Below are 14,449 nucleotides of genomic sequence, written 5' to 3' on the forward strand. Positions count from 1 at the left end.
GCACTCCTCCTGCCCAGTTGCATGGAACCTTGAGCTCAGTGCAATGTCAGACAAGAACAGCCTCTGCTATGGGGAGCATACATTTTGGCATGCTGAACCTGATCACAAGGGCTCTAAAAGAAATCCTACAGGGAATCGGACAAAAGCCCAAAGATTCATGCAAAAGTCAGCAATTACTATAGACACCTGAGTGGTTCTGGGGAGATAATGGGGGGGGGAGATATGGAGATGCCTAGCAAACCACACAACAAAACAGCAGGAGAGATGTTGGAGCAGAAAATCCAAGCCTTTTGATGTCTGTACACTAATGCACAGAGAATGGAAAATAAGTAAGGTGAGCATGAACTCCTAGTACAGGGAAGTAAACTCAGCTTGATAGGTATAACTGAAACTTTGTGAGATGACTCCCATCAGTAGAACGAAGAAGGTAAACCCAGTTCAGAAACAGCAGATCCAAACAGAAAAGATGGGGGAATGGTATTATATATATTTTAAATAAAAAAATGTGTACACTCGTACAGAAATCAAAGAGAATGAATTTTGCAGGCTCCACTCCAGGTACCCTTTTGCATCAGGTGTCCCAGCACATGCAATTTGCAGTGCCAAAATCGAACCTATTTGTTTACTTCCTTCTTTATTTTCTTTTTTTGGCACTATTGGTGGCAGTGTAGGAGAGCCCCAGACATAGGCATAGGGAGGGGCAGCTGCCCCCCTCAAATCAATTAAAATAAATAAAGACACATAGCAAACTGAGGTTCTTTCCCCTCCCCCATCAGATTGGCCACTGTGAGACCAGGATGCTGGATTAGATGGGGCATTGGCCTGATCCAGCAGCTTCTTCTTATGCCCTTACGACAGTATGAGATCTGCAGACCAACCTGCTAACAAGATCTCTGGGGGAGGCCCTACTCATGGTGATGCTTACACCTGTGGTCCAGGATGTGCTGGCCTGGGACAGGGCCTTCTCTGCTGTCACAATGAGGCACTCCCTTCCATTAGACATTTGACTGTCCCACTTAACAGCAATTCTGTTCTGACAGAGGAGGGGCGGGCTGATAATTGTTTTGATCAGCAAGACTATTTAATTGGAAGATCTAGAGTTTTATGGTTTTAACTTTAAATACATATGTTGGGTTACTGTTTTTCTTTTGTTTTGCCCTAGGATCCCTTTGGGATTAAGGACAGTTTAGAAGTGTGTGTGTGTGTGTGTGTGTGTGTGTGTGTGTGTGTTTAAAAGATTGGGCATGTAGCTCAGCCGTGATCCATCCTATCTCCTCCAGGATGGGTAAGGTCTTTTAGGACAGTTCATGAAGTCATTCCCAGCCCCATATTTATCCTTCTCCATCTCCCCGCCCCAACTATGGATTCAACTCCAAAATCTGAATTGTTATGTCAGAAAAACTGAAAAACCATAAACCTTTGTGGTGACCCTTGTCTGTTATTTTATTCATTTATTAAGAATAAAAACAATTTATCTATCCTGACTCAATGGGATAGGGTGTATGTTAATGTGAGCTGATGGTGTTTCCGTCTGTTTCCACATTATACACACCACACTCACCACACAACACCTTTCTTTTCATTTATTTATGTATAAATGAAAGCAGTACTTCAAACTGACAATTTGCTACACAGATTATGTGTGCCAGATGAGTAATGCCTGAATGACACAGAAAGTTAGAATTAGCAACAGGAAATTACAGTTAGAAAGAAGCATACTACGATGGCAGGGGGAAGCTTTGCAGCTGTAAAATATCAGATATATATAGATATAGATATATAGATATATATAAACACACACACACACTCCTTGCTAAATGTGTCATTTGCTTGCCTATTTCTATTATTTTCATTTCCTACATTTGCTTTAGTGCTAATTGCAGGTCTACCTGCTGTTACAGACAATATACAACCCAATCAAGACCTATCTCTACCTTCCTTCCTTCAAATCACTCCTTGAGGCATTCAGTCCTCTCATTCCCATGCCTTGTTGCAGCTCAGGATAAGCACATGAAAGTTCAGCTGACCCCTCTCCTCCCCTTCCTCTGCTGCTTCTCCTGTGCCCAATTCCAGACAGTAAACTCCGTGGGACAAGGACCTTGATGGGTGTCATGCACATCAACATTGCCTTACAAAAAATACAACAATAATATCATTCACTTACTTCTTTTGCAAACTATACTTTTGAACACATCCACTCTCTTCTGGTTCATATGTAAGTTAGGGCAAATAATGACCAGATAATCAAATATTCCCCCAAGGGCATCTCATTTGATTCCCCACAAAATCCATGGTTCTGATTGTCTTGTCTACACACACAGCCTTTGGTGCTATGTACCTTTGCTGCTTTATCCAGCAAGAAACCAGGAAACAGGCAACCAAAATTTTACTTCTCTTCAAAAACCTAGCTGTGAAAAACAGAGCAATTGGCCTATTCCTGTACCACGATCATGCATCACAATGTGCCCACTTGCAACTAAGCAAAGTATTGCCTTCTTACTTTCTTTCTCCAGGTAGTAGACAATATGGGGCAGCCTATGTAGAGTCACTTAGCTTTGCAGGAGGGGGAACAAGAGATTTTTGCCTTTGCTACCATCTGCTTATAGGGAAGGAAATCATGTAAGCGGAGAACATGAAGATGCATGGAGCTCTCCAATACTCAACTAGATCAGCTTCCAGAAACTTGAACACTTCCAGCATCCTCTAGCAACTAAGTCCCAAACCAATCTGAAATCTTCCCCCATCCTTTTCCTGCCAGCAAATGGCTGCATTCCAGGGAACTGGCAATCCAAAATGATTGGAGAGATTCTGCTTGGGTAGAATTGCCCAGTTTATCAACTTGCAGTGCTGGCTCTTATTAGAGAGGGATAACACGGCCATGACTCAAGGGGAAGACTTTTCCTGGCTGGTACGGTCAGGTTCAGGTTCAGAGATACTTTGCACCTGCCCCATGGAATTTAAAGCTTTCTTGACTAAACTAACAATATGTTTATTTTTTAGGTAAGTGAGCAATATAGTATGCTTAGCAATTTAGGAAGGGGAGCTATTTCCCATTCCAGTAACGGTACCTTGTTCAGAAATTCCTCATGCCTTGGTTATCTTCAAAACAAAAATGCCAAAATGCAACATTAGAAAACCAAGCACAACTGGCCAGAAATAAAATAAACAACTTTAAAAGTATCATTTTAAACCATTTTCTTATTGACAGGCACCCAGATAAAAAACAACAACCACTTGAGTATATAATACACCCCAACATCCAAGAGTTATGCAAGTGCTTTCCTCCACATCTCAGTTGTTTCCAAACACACTTTTAAGTTCTCCTGTTGTTTCAGCTGACATCTCATTATCGAGACATTTCACATCAGATTAAATCAATCACACTGTGCTTGAGCAGAGAGATCACTGTGAAAACAGCCCTTATTGCAACACCAAGGAAAAGGCTTTGAAAGCAACCTGGTGGCACCCCATCTCAGTTGTATTCCTGAATTTGAAAATAGCATTTTGAAGGGGTGGTCGGGTCAGATAACAACAAATTTTAAAGATAAACACCTGTCTGTGGATAAGAGAATGGACTAAAGAAGAGTGGATTTTATTTATTAATTATATTTTTTTAACAACAACAAAATCCCTCCAGGATGCTGGGGGCCAAGAAGTGGGATTGTGTGTGCGTTTTACTGCAATTTTGTTGTTGTCAGACATTGCAAGGCAGCTTCCAGATTTCTGTGCTGTGGGTAGGGCTGCCCGGGAATTCCATCCAGTAGAAATATAATAAAACGTGGTGCCTTTGACCAGGGCATGATACCACTGCTTAAGAAGCTGCATTGATGTCCAGTTGGTTTCCTGGAAGAAGTGAAGGCTTTTGACTTGTTAAGTCCTAAACCATTTAGATCCAGTTTGTCTAGGCCTAGGTACCATGATCTATGCGAACATGGGATTTGTGGTTAGAAGGCTGAATTAGGACCCGGAAGCTCCAGGTCCAAACCCTGTCTTAGTTGACCATGTGACCATGGATCAGTCACAATCTCTCTCTGCCTAACCTACCTTACAGGATTGTTCTGCAGTTTATTCCACCTTCAGCTCCTAGACAGAGAGGGATAATAGACCTGAAACCTGCCCGTCAGGTTTCACCTGGCACATTCTTTGATGGGAGCCAGTGTTAGAATACTTCCCTCAAGTTTCCACAAGTACCTTAATGACAGCCTGCCCTCCCTCTTCCACACCACTTCCTTAACCAGAGGGAGGAGGCCTGGTATCTGTGAAGAGGACTAGAGGGTAATACTGCGGTTTGAGGCACAATGAGTAAAGACAGACACAGAAAGCTGAGTCTTAAGTGTCTTGATGTGCAGGCTGCCTCCCTGGAGGTCTTATACAGAAACAGTAGCCTTTAGCTATGTGGGAATGCATAATCTAACTGCTTTCACCTATGCTCAACCAGTACTTTATATTTAAAAACAACCACAAAGGCAACAAGCCGACAGCGACTTCCTTCCAAAAGGAACCAAACCCAGGCAAGTAGCACACACCTTTAATGTCACACTGCTTGGAATAGTGGACTGATCATAACATTACGAAGGCACCCAACACATGATGGAAACTACAGACAGTGGAATTGCTATGTGATGACCACACAAAAAGGCAAAATATGTAATTATTAGAATCTATTCATTGAAAGTGTCTCCTGTTTTATAAAGTCATTTCATACTATCACTAATCATCTAGAGCAGGGCTGGGGAATCTGAGGATCTCCATATGTTGTGGGACGTCAACTCCCATCAGTCTCAGCTAGCATGGCCAATGATCCAAGAGGATGGGAGTTGGAGTCCAGCAATATCTGGAGGGTACCACATTTGATACTTTGGTCTAGAGAGACTATATGTTACATATTTTTATTTTTGGCAGGGTTCTCGGTCATTAGAAAACTCCATCATTAGAAAATGCAGTGTCGCTAGAAAACTCCCTAAGTGACAGCTGATCTGATAGCTATTTCATTCAACCAAATTATTGCATTATAGTTGCAGTTATCGTGTGAGCAAAAACACTGGTGTGTGAATCATCTTGATAGCACTAGTCTTGGAATTGCTCAGTCCCCTTGCGTTTCAGGTTTCTAAGCGAACTTTTCACCCATGCTCACATTAAATTTTCTTTCACAACATCAAAGACACAAAGATCTTTGTAGCCTTATGAAAGCCTTCAAGTTTCCATATAATACATGGATTTTTCAAGACTCCTGAGATGGTGGTCCACACACAGAATTTCAGATTACAGATGCATATTGGGACTACTGAGGATACCTTCTTGTACATATTGTATATACTGTGTGTGTGTGTGTGTGTGTGTGTGTGTGTGGCAAGTGCAAAGATGATTCATGCATCTAACATTTAATTTTCCACAGTAAAGAAATAAAGGTTATAGCTTTAGAAAAGAAACAGGCACAACAGTAATTGCTTCTGTTGGGTTGTTTGTTTGTGCAATGCAGCATTATTACTTTCTTCTTTTCTTTCCCCCCCTTGATCTCATTTATAAATTTATTTCCTAGTAAATCAAAACCAAATTAAATGAGCATGATGTCTGAACAAAGCTTGTTAGGCAGGACAATGGTGTTCTTTTTTATGTCTTGCAGAGATCTACCTGCTGTGAGAAACCTCTCATGCACCAGCTATCCCATTCCAGTACATAAGCCTACAAAACAGCAGTGAGCACCAGCAAGCATATCTACTAACAATAACACTCCCTTTTTCATTACTTTGGGAAACATTTTAGGCAAACTTTCACATCTCCTCTTCCAGATGCGATGCAAGCATGAGTCTCGTCAGAGGCTCATGATATTTTCTGTCGTCGATCTATGACATTTTCTTAGACATTTCGACTCTATATTGATCGGTTTCAGAACGCAGCTGCCTCATATGTAATGCATGAAATCAAGCTTCTTGGGTGAATGTTTTCACATTTCAACTATCTCATCCATGTCATGGTTCCAGGAATCTTCCAGTATGATGGATAGGTTCCCGGTGCTGTGCTGAAAGCACTTCCTCCCACCTCTAGCACAGATGCAATATGCTGAGCTTAGAAAGAACGTGAGCTATCTGGAAGCCCAGAGCTCACATTTTTGCAACAACCACCAACACTTTTGTGACTTATCAAAATAGTTGCAACCACAGCAGCTCATATCCAGGTCCATAAATGGGTGTTGGGGAAAACAGGCCACCATAGATGCATAGCTTCTAGCTAGAAGTAGCCACATCAGCAGCTACCTGGCCTTGCTGTGTATTTAGCTCTAAGTTATGCCCTAAGTTTTCTGGTGCTTGAATGCTTACAGCAACACTGGTGGGTGGGTATGTGCATGTGGGATGTCTATCTACCCTCCACATCTGTGGTTATAATAGTCCTTCCCAGGCTTCTTTTCTCTGAGGTGATCACAGCCTATCAGGGATCACGGAAGCAACATGATGTCTCATAGTCTTGCAACCAATTATATCAGTGTTTCTCAAACTTGGGTCTCCAGCTGTTGTTGGGCTACAACTCCCATCATCCCTGACCACTGGTCCTGCTAGCTAGGAATGATGGGAGTTGTAGTCCAACAACAGCTGGAGATTTAAGTTTGGGAAATACTGAATGAGATTCAGCCACAGCATCAAAATCCAGAATACCTGCCAATTCAAAGATGGAGTCATGTGTTTCTTTTCAACCCTTCCATTGCTTCCAAATCACTATGCAGCAAAGTACAGGAGCCCCCAGTGCCTTCCTCACAGAGAGAAGGCTAAAATACACTTTCTTCTTCTTCTTCTTCAGCCAATAAGATTGGACAGTCCCTGTATTAGCAGAGGGACTGCTTGGTATCAGCTGTGTTATTCACATCACACATTTGCCTTATGTTTTCTGCCACTACTATGAAAACAATGGGTATAGAACTGCCATCTTATTAACCTGTCTTCAATACGCTCTCCATTATAGCTGCCTTAATTCGCTCCGTGATTAAGAGCCAAACATTTTAATCACAGGGACCCAGGACATCGGCTGCCAGAACGCAGTCTCTCAGCAGCCGAACAGAAGCAGAAGCAGGGTTCCAAATCAATGTTTACCTGACAGACTCTGCAGCTGTGATAGCAATTAGTGGGAGAGTTCTCAGCGGAAGGCTGGTGGGTCTCGGCACCGTCTCTGGATCACCCTTTCTGTCCCAATCTGCCTGCTCCAGCTGCCTGAACGCCAAAGGGGGAAGCTGGAGATTACGGCAGGAAAGTCTCCTGACACGATATTGGTCCATTCCTTGAGGAGCCCCATCCGCTTCATCATGCGAGTACAGTGTTTCTTCTGACACCTAGAAAAACAACAGCAACAAATATTGCTTTAATAATTCTCTGCAGTTTCTTTCCTAAACTGCATCCATTAATCTCAGTGAACTTTATATTTTATTTTAAAAGTATTAAGTGCATAGAGCAATGAAGAACTCTGAACCTATGTGTGCCCTTTAACAACTGGCTAGAGCAGGATTGTATGATGGGCCATTAGAATGAAGATCTTCTTATAAGGATGCTGTGGTCACACTGGTCCAGATGGAATATTGCAGCAAAGCACACCTGTGCCACAGTAACAGCAGGGGACAGTACCACATGCACATCAACAAATGCTTTTTATGCATTAACTGTGGGAGTGTGGTGCAGTAGCTCATAGGATAAGGATCCTTCTGGAGGTTTTCTGTTAAAAACTATAATCAGGCATAGGGATGGACAAATCTGAAAATTTTGGCTTCTCATTTTTCCATTCTTAAATTCAAGTTCACTACATTTCTGCATCAGTTTGCAATGCTTAATCCTCAGAAAAATTAATCTCAATTTTACTGCGCATTTCTCCTGATAAAGCAATGGTTGCATGTAGCCATTGTCTAATAAATGGTATCAAGGTATGCTATTTTCAATAATATATCCATTTTTATTCACACTTTCCCCAGATGCATACCTTTTGGAATACTGCATCACAAAATCCAAAAGACTGCAAAATTTTGCAGCACAGTTCCCTGCTGCCTCCCCTGTTTCTTGCTTTTTTGCTGCATTTGCAGGACCAAAGTGACCTTTCTGGGGTGAAAGCCTAGGCAGTGTGTATAGAAGTCCTGAGATACCCTGATTAAAAGACCCCTCTCTCAGCCTTGGTGATATAGTCCAAAGGAAAACAAAGCAATATATTTGGCACCAGTTTTGCTTCTGTTTGTGCACTGTTTTGGTTAAGTGTGAATTAGGAGAGATGAGTTTCTCCACCACCTCTAATTTAGACCTACTTGACCATTATCCTTGACTCTATATCCTCTAGGCAACATTACTGAACTATCTGTAGCAAGGGCTGCCCTTGAGTAATGATAAAATGAATGATGGTCAGAAATGAGAAATCATGTCATATTCACACATCTTTAATTCCTCTTATGATTTTTTTTCTGGGAACAAACATTTTAGATCAATGAAAATATATTATTGAAATTACATTAGTGAATTATCTACACTAACCTCTGATATCTCTGGTAGGCATTTGATGTAGACAGATAGAATTAAACTTCTGCTCTCTGATACATTTTTTGAAGTCTTTCTTTTAGTGTCGATAGTAATTTAGAAATTCAAAAATAACAACAGAGCCTTAATTCGTACCAGAAGAATTCAAGTTTCATTGCTTAGGAAATCTAAAGGCGTGCATCTGGGCACACCTAATATTGTTCTTATTATCTTGTTCTGGATTAAGTTCTGCAGTACTCAAACATTTCTGCAGCACAGAGGAACTGGTAGTATAGTTTAAAACTGTAGAAATCCACTTCTCCCTGCGTACCTGAGATCCTCAGAACTCACTCTTCTCTGATGCAACTCATACCCAATTTCAGGTTGGCGAGGGTTCCCAGCAGCCCACTGACTTCCTATCCTAATCTGCATTTTGAACTGCAGAAAAGATGAATGTTGCTGATCCTCTTCCCTTTAGCAGTCTCCAGCACACACATCTCAAATCTGTTCTTGAAACCCACCCCCAAATCCCCCAGAGCAGATTTGGGGGAGTGCTGGGGGTTTCCAGGGCAAGGGGAAATTGGCAAAAATCACATCGCCTCATTTTCCATCAATGGCTGCCTCCACAGTTGCTACAATGATAAGTACAGGAATTAGATATCACCCATTGTCCCTGGAAATGGAAACATTTATTTTGCTAAATAAATCTCTCCTTCATAGACCACTGACAAGCTCTTTATTTTGTAACTGTACAAATAGCTTCTTCCTCCCCGCTGACGGCAGCATCCCAAGGAAATTGTGTAGAAGGCTGTCTCAGTCAGTCTGACCAGTTCAAATCAGAGGTGTCTTTATGACAGATTGGCTAAATAGGGGACACTGTAAAAACCAGATAAGACGACCAGCTTGCTTCCTAGGCAATGCATTGAAATCACATTTGACAAATAAAAACCTGCCTATCTGTTTTAAGCGTTCCACATTTTTATCTTTTAAACAGATCACACAATTCAAACTAAGTGTTCATGACAAATATCTTGGCTACTCTGAAGGAAATGCGAAAATTATAGGAATTATGGGTGCACTGGGAGGGCAGCAAATGAATCAGAGATATTGATTGCTGTGAAAATGCCATGAAAAAGCCTATTTATGTCATTGAAAGAGTGGTTCAATTACCATTCTGTTGTATTTTTAGCACTCTGTACAAACGGAAGGAAAAGTGGGTGTAACTATTTTATCTGTGCTCTGGACGTATATGAAAAAAAAGAGGAATGATGTTTTTAGTAGCAGATCAAATACACACTCTCTCACACACAGATGTGTGTGTGTGTGTGTGTGCGCGCGCGCAGCTTATGGCCACTTAATCATAGGCAGAGTATGCAAATAGGGAGAACCCATTTTTACCTTTCCTAACTAAAATGTCCAAAATTATTATAGGAATCAACAGAATATACTAAATATAATAAGCAATTCACAATAATATTCAGGCGTCCCCAGAGATTATATTTGCATGCTGTTTATTTTAGCAGCAACCTGGTGAGTAAATGGGCTGTGAGCTGCAACCCGCATTAAGACACTTAGGGAGAGCTCATCCACACTGCTGTTGGGGTTGTGATTTCTTCCATTTGTCCTGTGACTGCCAAGCACTGGTCTGAGAGGATTTTCATTTGTCCCCAAGAAAACCTGTCAGCCCCAGCCAACATGGCCAGCAGCACAGAGTGACAATACTAGGTGATTCATTCTTAATCGCTGTCTCTGAATTATTTGTAATACTGAGTTTGATTCTTGTTCCATTCATAGCTGTTAACTTTCAGATTTGAAAATAAGGGATCAGCAGCCTCAAAAGTAAGGGATCAGCAGCCACACCTGTCCCGGGGACAGTTTACGGGATATCTAACAATCCGGGATAGAAGCCGGAAGCAGTGGGAAACGGTGCTGGAATAAGGGAATTTCCCACAAAAAAAAGGGAAGGTTGACAGATATGGTTCCATTGCAGTATGCTCAAGTTAGCTTCAGTTTGTAGCAGGCTGTGTTGGGTGGGCTGCAAGCCCCATGAGAGAGATTAATGTGCCACTTCCAGCCTACCCAGCATGCTCTCCTTAGGCACTGCACCCAATGCAGGAGGTTCATCCTCCTGCCTCATATCAGGCCCCAAATATATTATGGACAGCCTCCAGGAAGAACTGTAGAAAACAATGCATTCATAGAATCACAGAATTGTAGAGTTGGAAGGAGCCATGAGGGTCATCTAGTTCAACTCCCTGCAATGAAGGAATCTTTTGCCCAATGTGGGGCTTGAACCCATGTCCCTGAAATTAAGAGGCTCCTACTCCGCCGACTGAGCTATCCCAAACTCACACAGCATAATATGGTGTGCGGGGGGGGGGGGGGAATATGGCGGGTTTTCCTTTGGATAAAAGGTAGGGAAGTGATGGATTAACAACCACGCTTCATCAGTTTGAATGACACAGCTAGTGCTAACTTCTGTGAATGGGTAAGCTGGCAACAGGCAAGAAATAGTGTTTGCTTACACACAAAAACAACAACTTCCCACTGTGCATTTCTTTCTTTCTTTCACACTATTGTCATGCTCTATAACTGCTGGAAAGACAACCTTAAACAAACATTCAAATGTTGATAATTCATGAACAATAAAGGAACTCAACTCCTAGTACAAATCACTCATTCCAGCAAACCAGACAAAAACTGACACTTGCTTGCTTTAACTACTTTATGAAAATATGCAGATTTCAGCTTCAATGCTCAGATTATTATGAGAACACACATTTCCCATGACCTCAGTTTAGGGTGCAGCGTTTCCATTGAGAGATTCTGAGAGAACAAGTAAGAGTGGTGGAACAAGAAGCAACAACTGCATCCCTCGGGTGACAGGCTGGACAGCCCATCTCCATGAAAGCAGGAGACTTCACGAGAAGGGGAGATAATAGTATGCACAGCTGCATGGCCTATGCAGAAGACCAAGTGGAGCAAGGCCTTGGAGGCAATTAACTGATTATCTATTCTACAGTAAACTTGGGAACCACCCACTCATAGTGCCTCTGTCTTGTCAGGAATCAGAATCAGTTTGTTGGCCCTCATCCAGTCTGCCACTGAGTCTAGGCACCAGTCCAAGGCTTGCATGGCCTCTCCTCATTCAGATGTTACAGAGAAATAGAGCTGGGTGACATCAGCATACTGATGGCATATCACCTCAAATCTCATCACCTGGAGTACTGTGTCCAGTTCTGGGCACCACAGTTCAAGAAGGACACTGACAAACTGGAACGTGTCCAGAGGAGGGCAACCAAAATGGTCAAAGGCCTGGAAACGATGCCTTATGAGGAACGGCTAAGGGAGCTGGGCATGTTTAGCCTGGAGAAGAGGAGGTTAAGGGGTGATATGGTAGCCATGTTCAAATATATAAAAGGATGTCACATAGAGGAGGGAGAAAGGTTGTTTTCTGCTGCTCCAGAGAAGCGGACACGGAACAATGGATCCAAACTACAAGAAAGAAGATTCCACCTAAACATTAGGAAGAACTTCCTGACAGTAAGAGCTGTTCGACAGTGGAATTTGCTGCCAAGGAGTGTGGTGGAGTCTCCTACTTTGGAGGTCTTTAAGCAGAGGCTTGACAACCATATGTCAGGAGTGCTCTGATGGTGTTTCCTGCTTGGCAGGGGGTTGGACTCGATGGCCCTTGTGGTCTCTTCCAACTCTATGATTCTATGATTCTATGACCACTCGCAACAAATTCAAATATATGTTAAACAGCATTGGGGACAAGGTGGTCGCCTGTGGCACCCCACAGCCCAGCTACCAGGGGGCCAAACGTCAATCACCTAATACTATTTTCTGAAAGCAACCCTGGAGGTAGAATTGGAACCACTGTAAAGCAGTGCCTCAAATATCCTTCTCACTAAGTTGGCTCAGAAGGATACTATCAGGGGCAGACTTTGGTCTTTCAGATTTCAGCAGCGCCCTGTGCAAGGCCAAAATTTGGCACGCACACCCCACCTCTCACTCTCCATTCTGATCAGTTCACTACATCATAATTGTGACACCCTGCAACGCCTCCTAGGCTAGGCACCCACTGCCATGGAACCAGTCGCACTGCCCTAAATCCACCTCTGATTCCATGATCAATTATATCAAAGGCTATTGAGGGAAGAAGTAAAAATAACATGGTTGCCCTCCCCCTGCCCTTCTCCTGATGCAGGTCATTCATCAGGGTGGCCAAGGCTGGTTCAGTCCCATAACCAGGCATGAGCCTACATTGAAATGGGTCAATATAACTGGGTTCATCCAAGTGTACTTGCAATTGTTGTGCCACGACCCTCTCAATTACCTTCCCTAAAAACCGTGTATTTGTGACCAGGCAGTAACTGACACAAAGTCCAGGGTGGCCTCCCCCCCCCTTTTTTAAAAGAACTGGTCGAGCCACTGCTTCCTTCAAGACAGCAGGGACCACTCCCTCCCACAAGGATGTGTTAGCCAGTGGATCCACTCAGTCATACCCCCTTGGCAAACTTTAATAAGCCAAGGGGCGGAAATACATAGTTTCAAGCTTGCTTGGAGGCAAGTCACTTTAGCTTCAAAGTGCCTTGTAAGCAATTCACACTGGGTTCCAAAGGGTTTAAAACTGCATTCCTTGGAGATGCTAACAGGCCCAAGACAACACAAAAGCTGCACTGGGTAGCTACTTAAATATGCAATGGAGGCAGAAAAGGGAGCCTTCTTGCTGGTCTGGGATTTGGGGGTGGATTTTGTTGTTTTAAATTATACTAGCATTCTTATACCTGGTGTTGCTTGAAAATTCTAAGAAAATCAGAACAGTTTTGAAAGGTTCAGTCTACCCTCTTGGTTCAGAATGGTATCCCAACAGCTCCTTGATCTCAGGAATGAAAATGCAAAATTTGGTTGCAATATCTTAAGAGGTGTCCAAATGCATAGTGAACAGAGTTCCATAGGCAGAGGGGATGATTGTTAAGCCACTCTGGGAATTATAGCTTTTAACAACTCTAAGCATCCCCAGGATTCTTTGGGGGAAGACATGTGCGCCGAAGAATTGATGCTTTTGAATTATGGTGCTGGAGGAGACTCTTGAGAGTCCCATGGACTGCAAGAAGATCAAACCTCTCCATTCTGAAGGAAATCAGCCCTGAGCGCTCACTGGAAGGACAGATCGTGAAGCTGAGGCTCCAATACTTTGGCCACCTCATGAGAAGAGAAGACTCCCTGGAAAAGACCCTCATGTTGGGAAAGATGGAGGGCACAAGGAGAAGGGGACGACAGAGAATGAGATGGTTGGATGGTGTTCTTGAAGCTACCAGCATGAGTTTGATCAAACTGCGGGAGGCAGTGGAGGACAGAAGTGCCTGGCGTGCTCTGGTCCATGGGGTCACGAAGAGTCGGACACGACTAAACGACTAAACAACAATGTGCGTTAAAGTGGTATCATAGTGCTTTAAATGTGTGGTGTAAATGTGGCCCAAGTCTTTTTTCTTGTCAGTGATAATCCTAAATCTATTAAAGATTTTTTGTTAGCCGATGTGACAAAAATGGAATGGGAAAGTTCCAGAAAAAGAAAAGTACTCAACAAAAACAAACAAGCACCCAGCTTAGTTAAAGCATAGCTTTGAATAAAAATAATGAGTATGCAGTGTGACTTCATTGAAGACTGGAATATTAAAAAGGTCCACATAAGCACATAATTTTAGGCTTGTACAGAATTATAAGCAAAATTTATCTGAAAGACTTTCAGGATGCTTATAACCAGAAAACGCTCCATTTAATTAAAATACTGATAAGAGAAATGGCAGAAAGAAAAACAGAAGATAACCATGCACACACACAAATCCAAACATGAATACAGATATATGCATCCCTCGAGCAACAGTCCAATAAACATCACTTCTCCAGATAAGATTCAAGCACCAACTCCTAGAAACATCACAAGTCCCCTCCAAAACCTCAGCCTT

At 42.6% G+C, this 14,449-nt stretch overlaps 1 protein-coding gene across 2 annotated transcripts in view; it reads right to left on the minus strand.

Moving 5' to 3' along the window:
- The window catches only part of PDE4D (phosphodiesterase 4D), a 639,723-nt gene that overhangs the window by 470,123 nt on the left and 155,151 nt on the right, over positions 1 to 14,449 (minus strand). For both annotated transcript variants that reach the window (XM_082241906.1, XM_082241909.1), the window contains exon 3: positions 7,083 to 7,318. In XM_082241906.1, the coding sequence (XP_082098032.1) occupies positions 7,083 to 7,318 (236 nt within the window). The remainder of the gene's footprint in view (positions 1 to 7,082; positions 7,319 to 14,449) is intronic.

Source organism: Podarcis vaucheri (assembly GCF_965113315.1).
Source record: "Podarcis vaucheri genome assembly, chromosome: 11".
NCBI lineage: Eukaryota > Metazoa > Chordata > Lepidosauria > Squamata > Lacertidae > Podarcis > Podarcis vaucheri.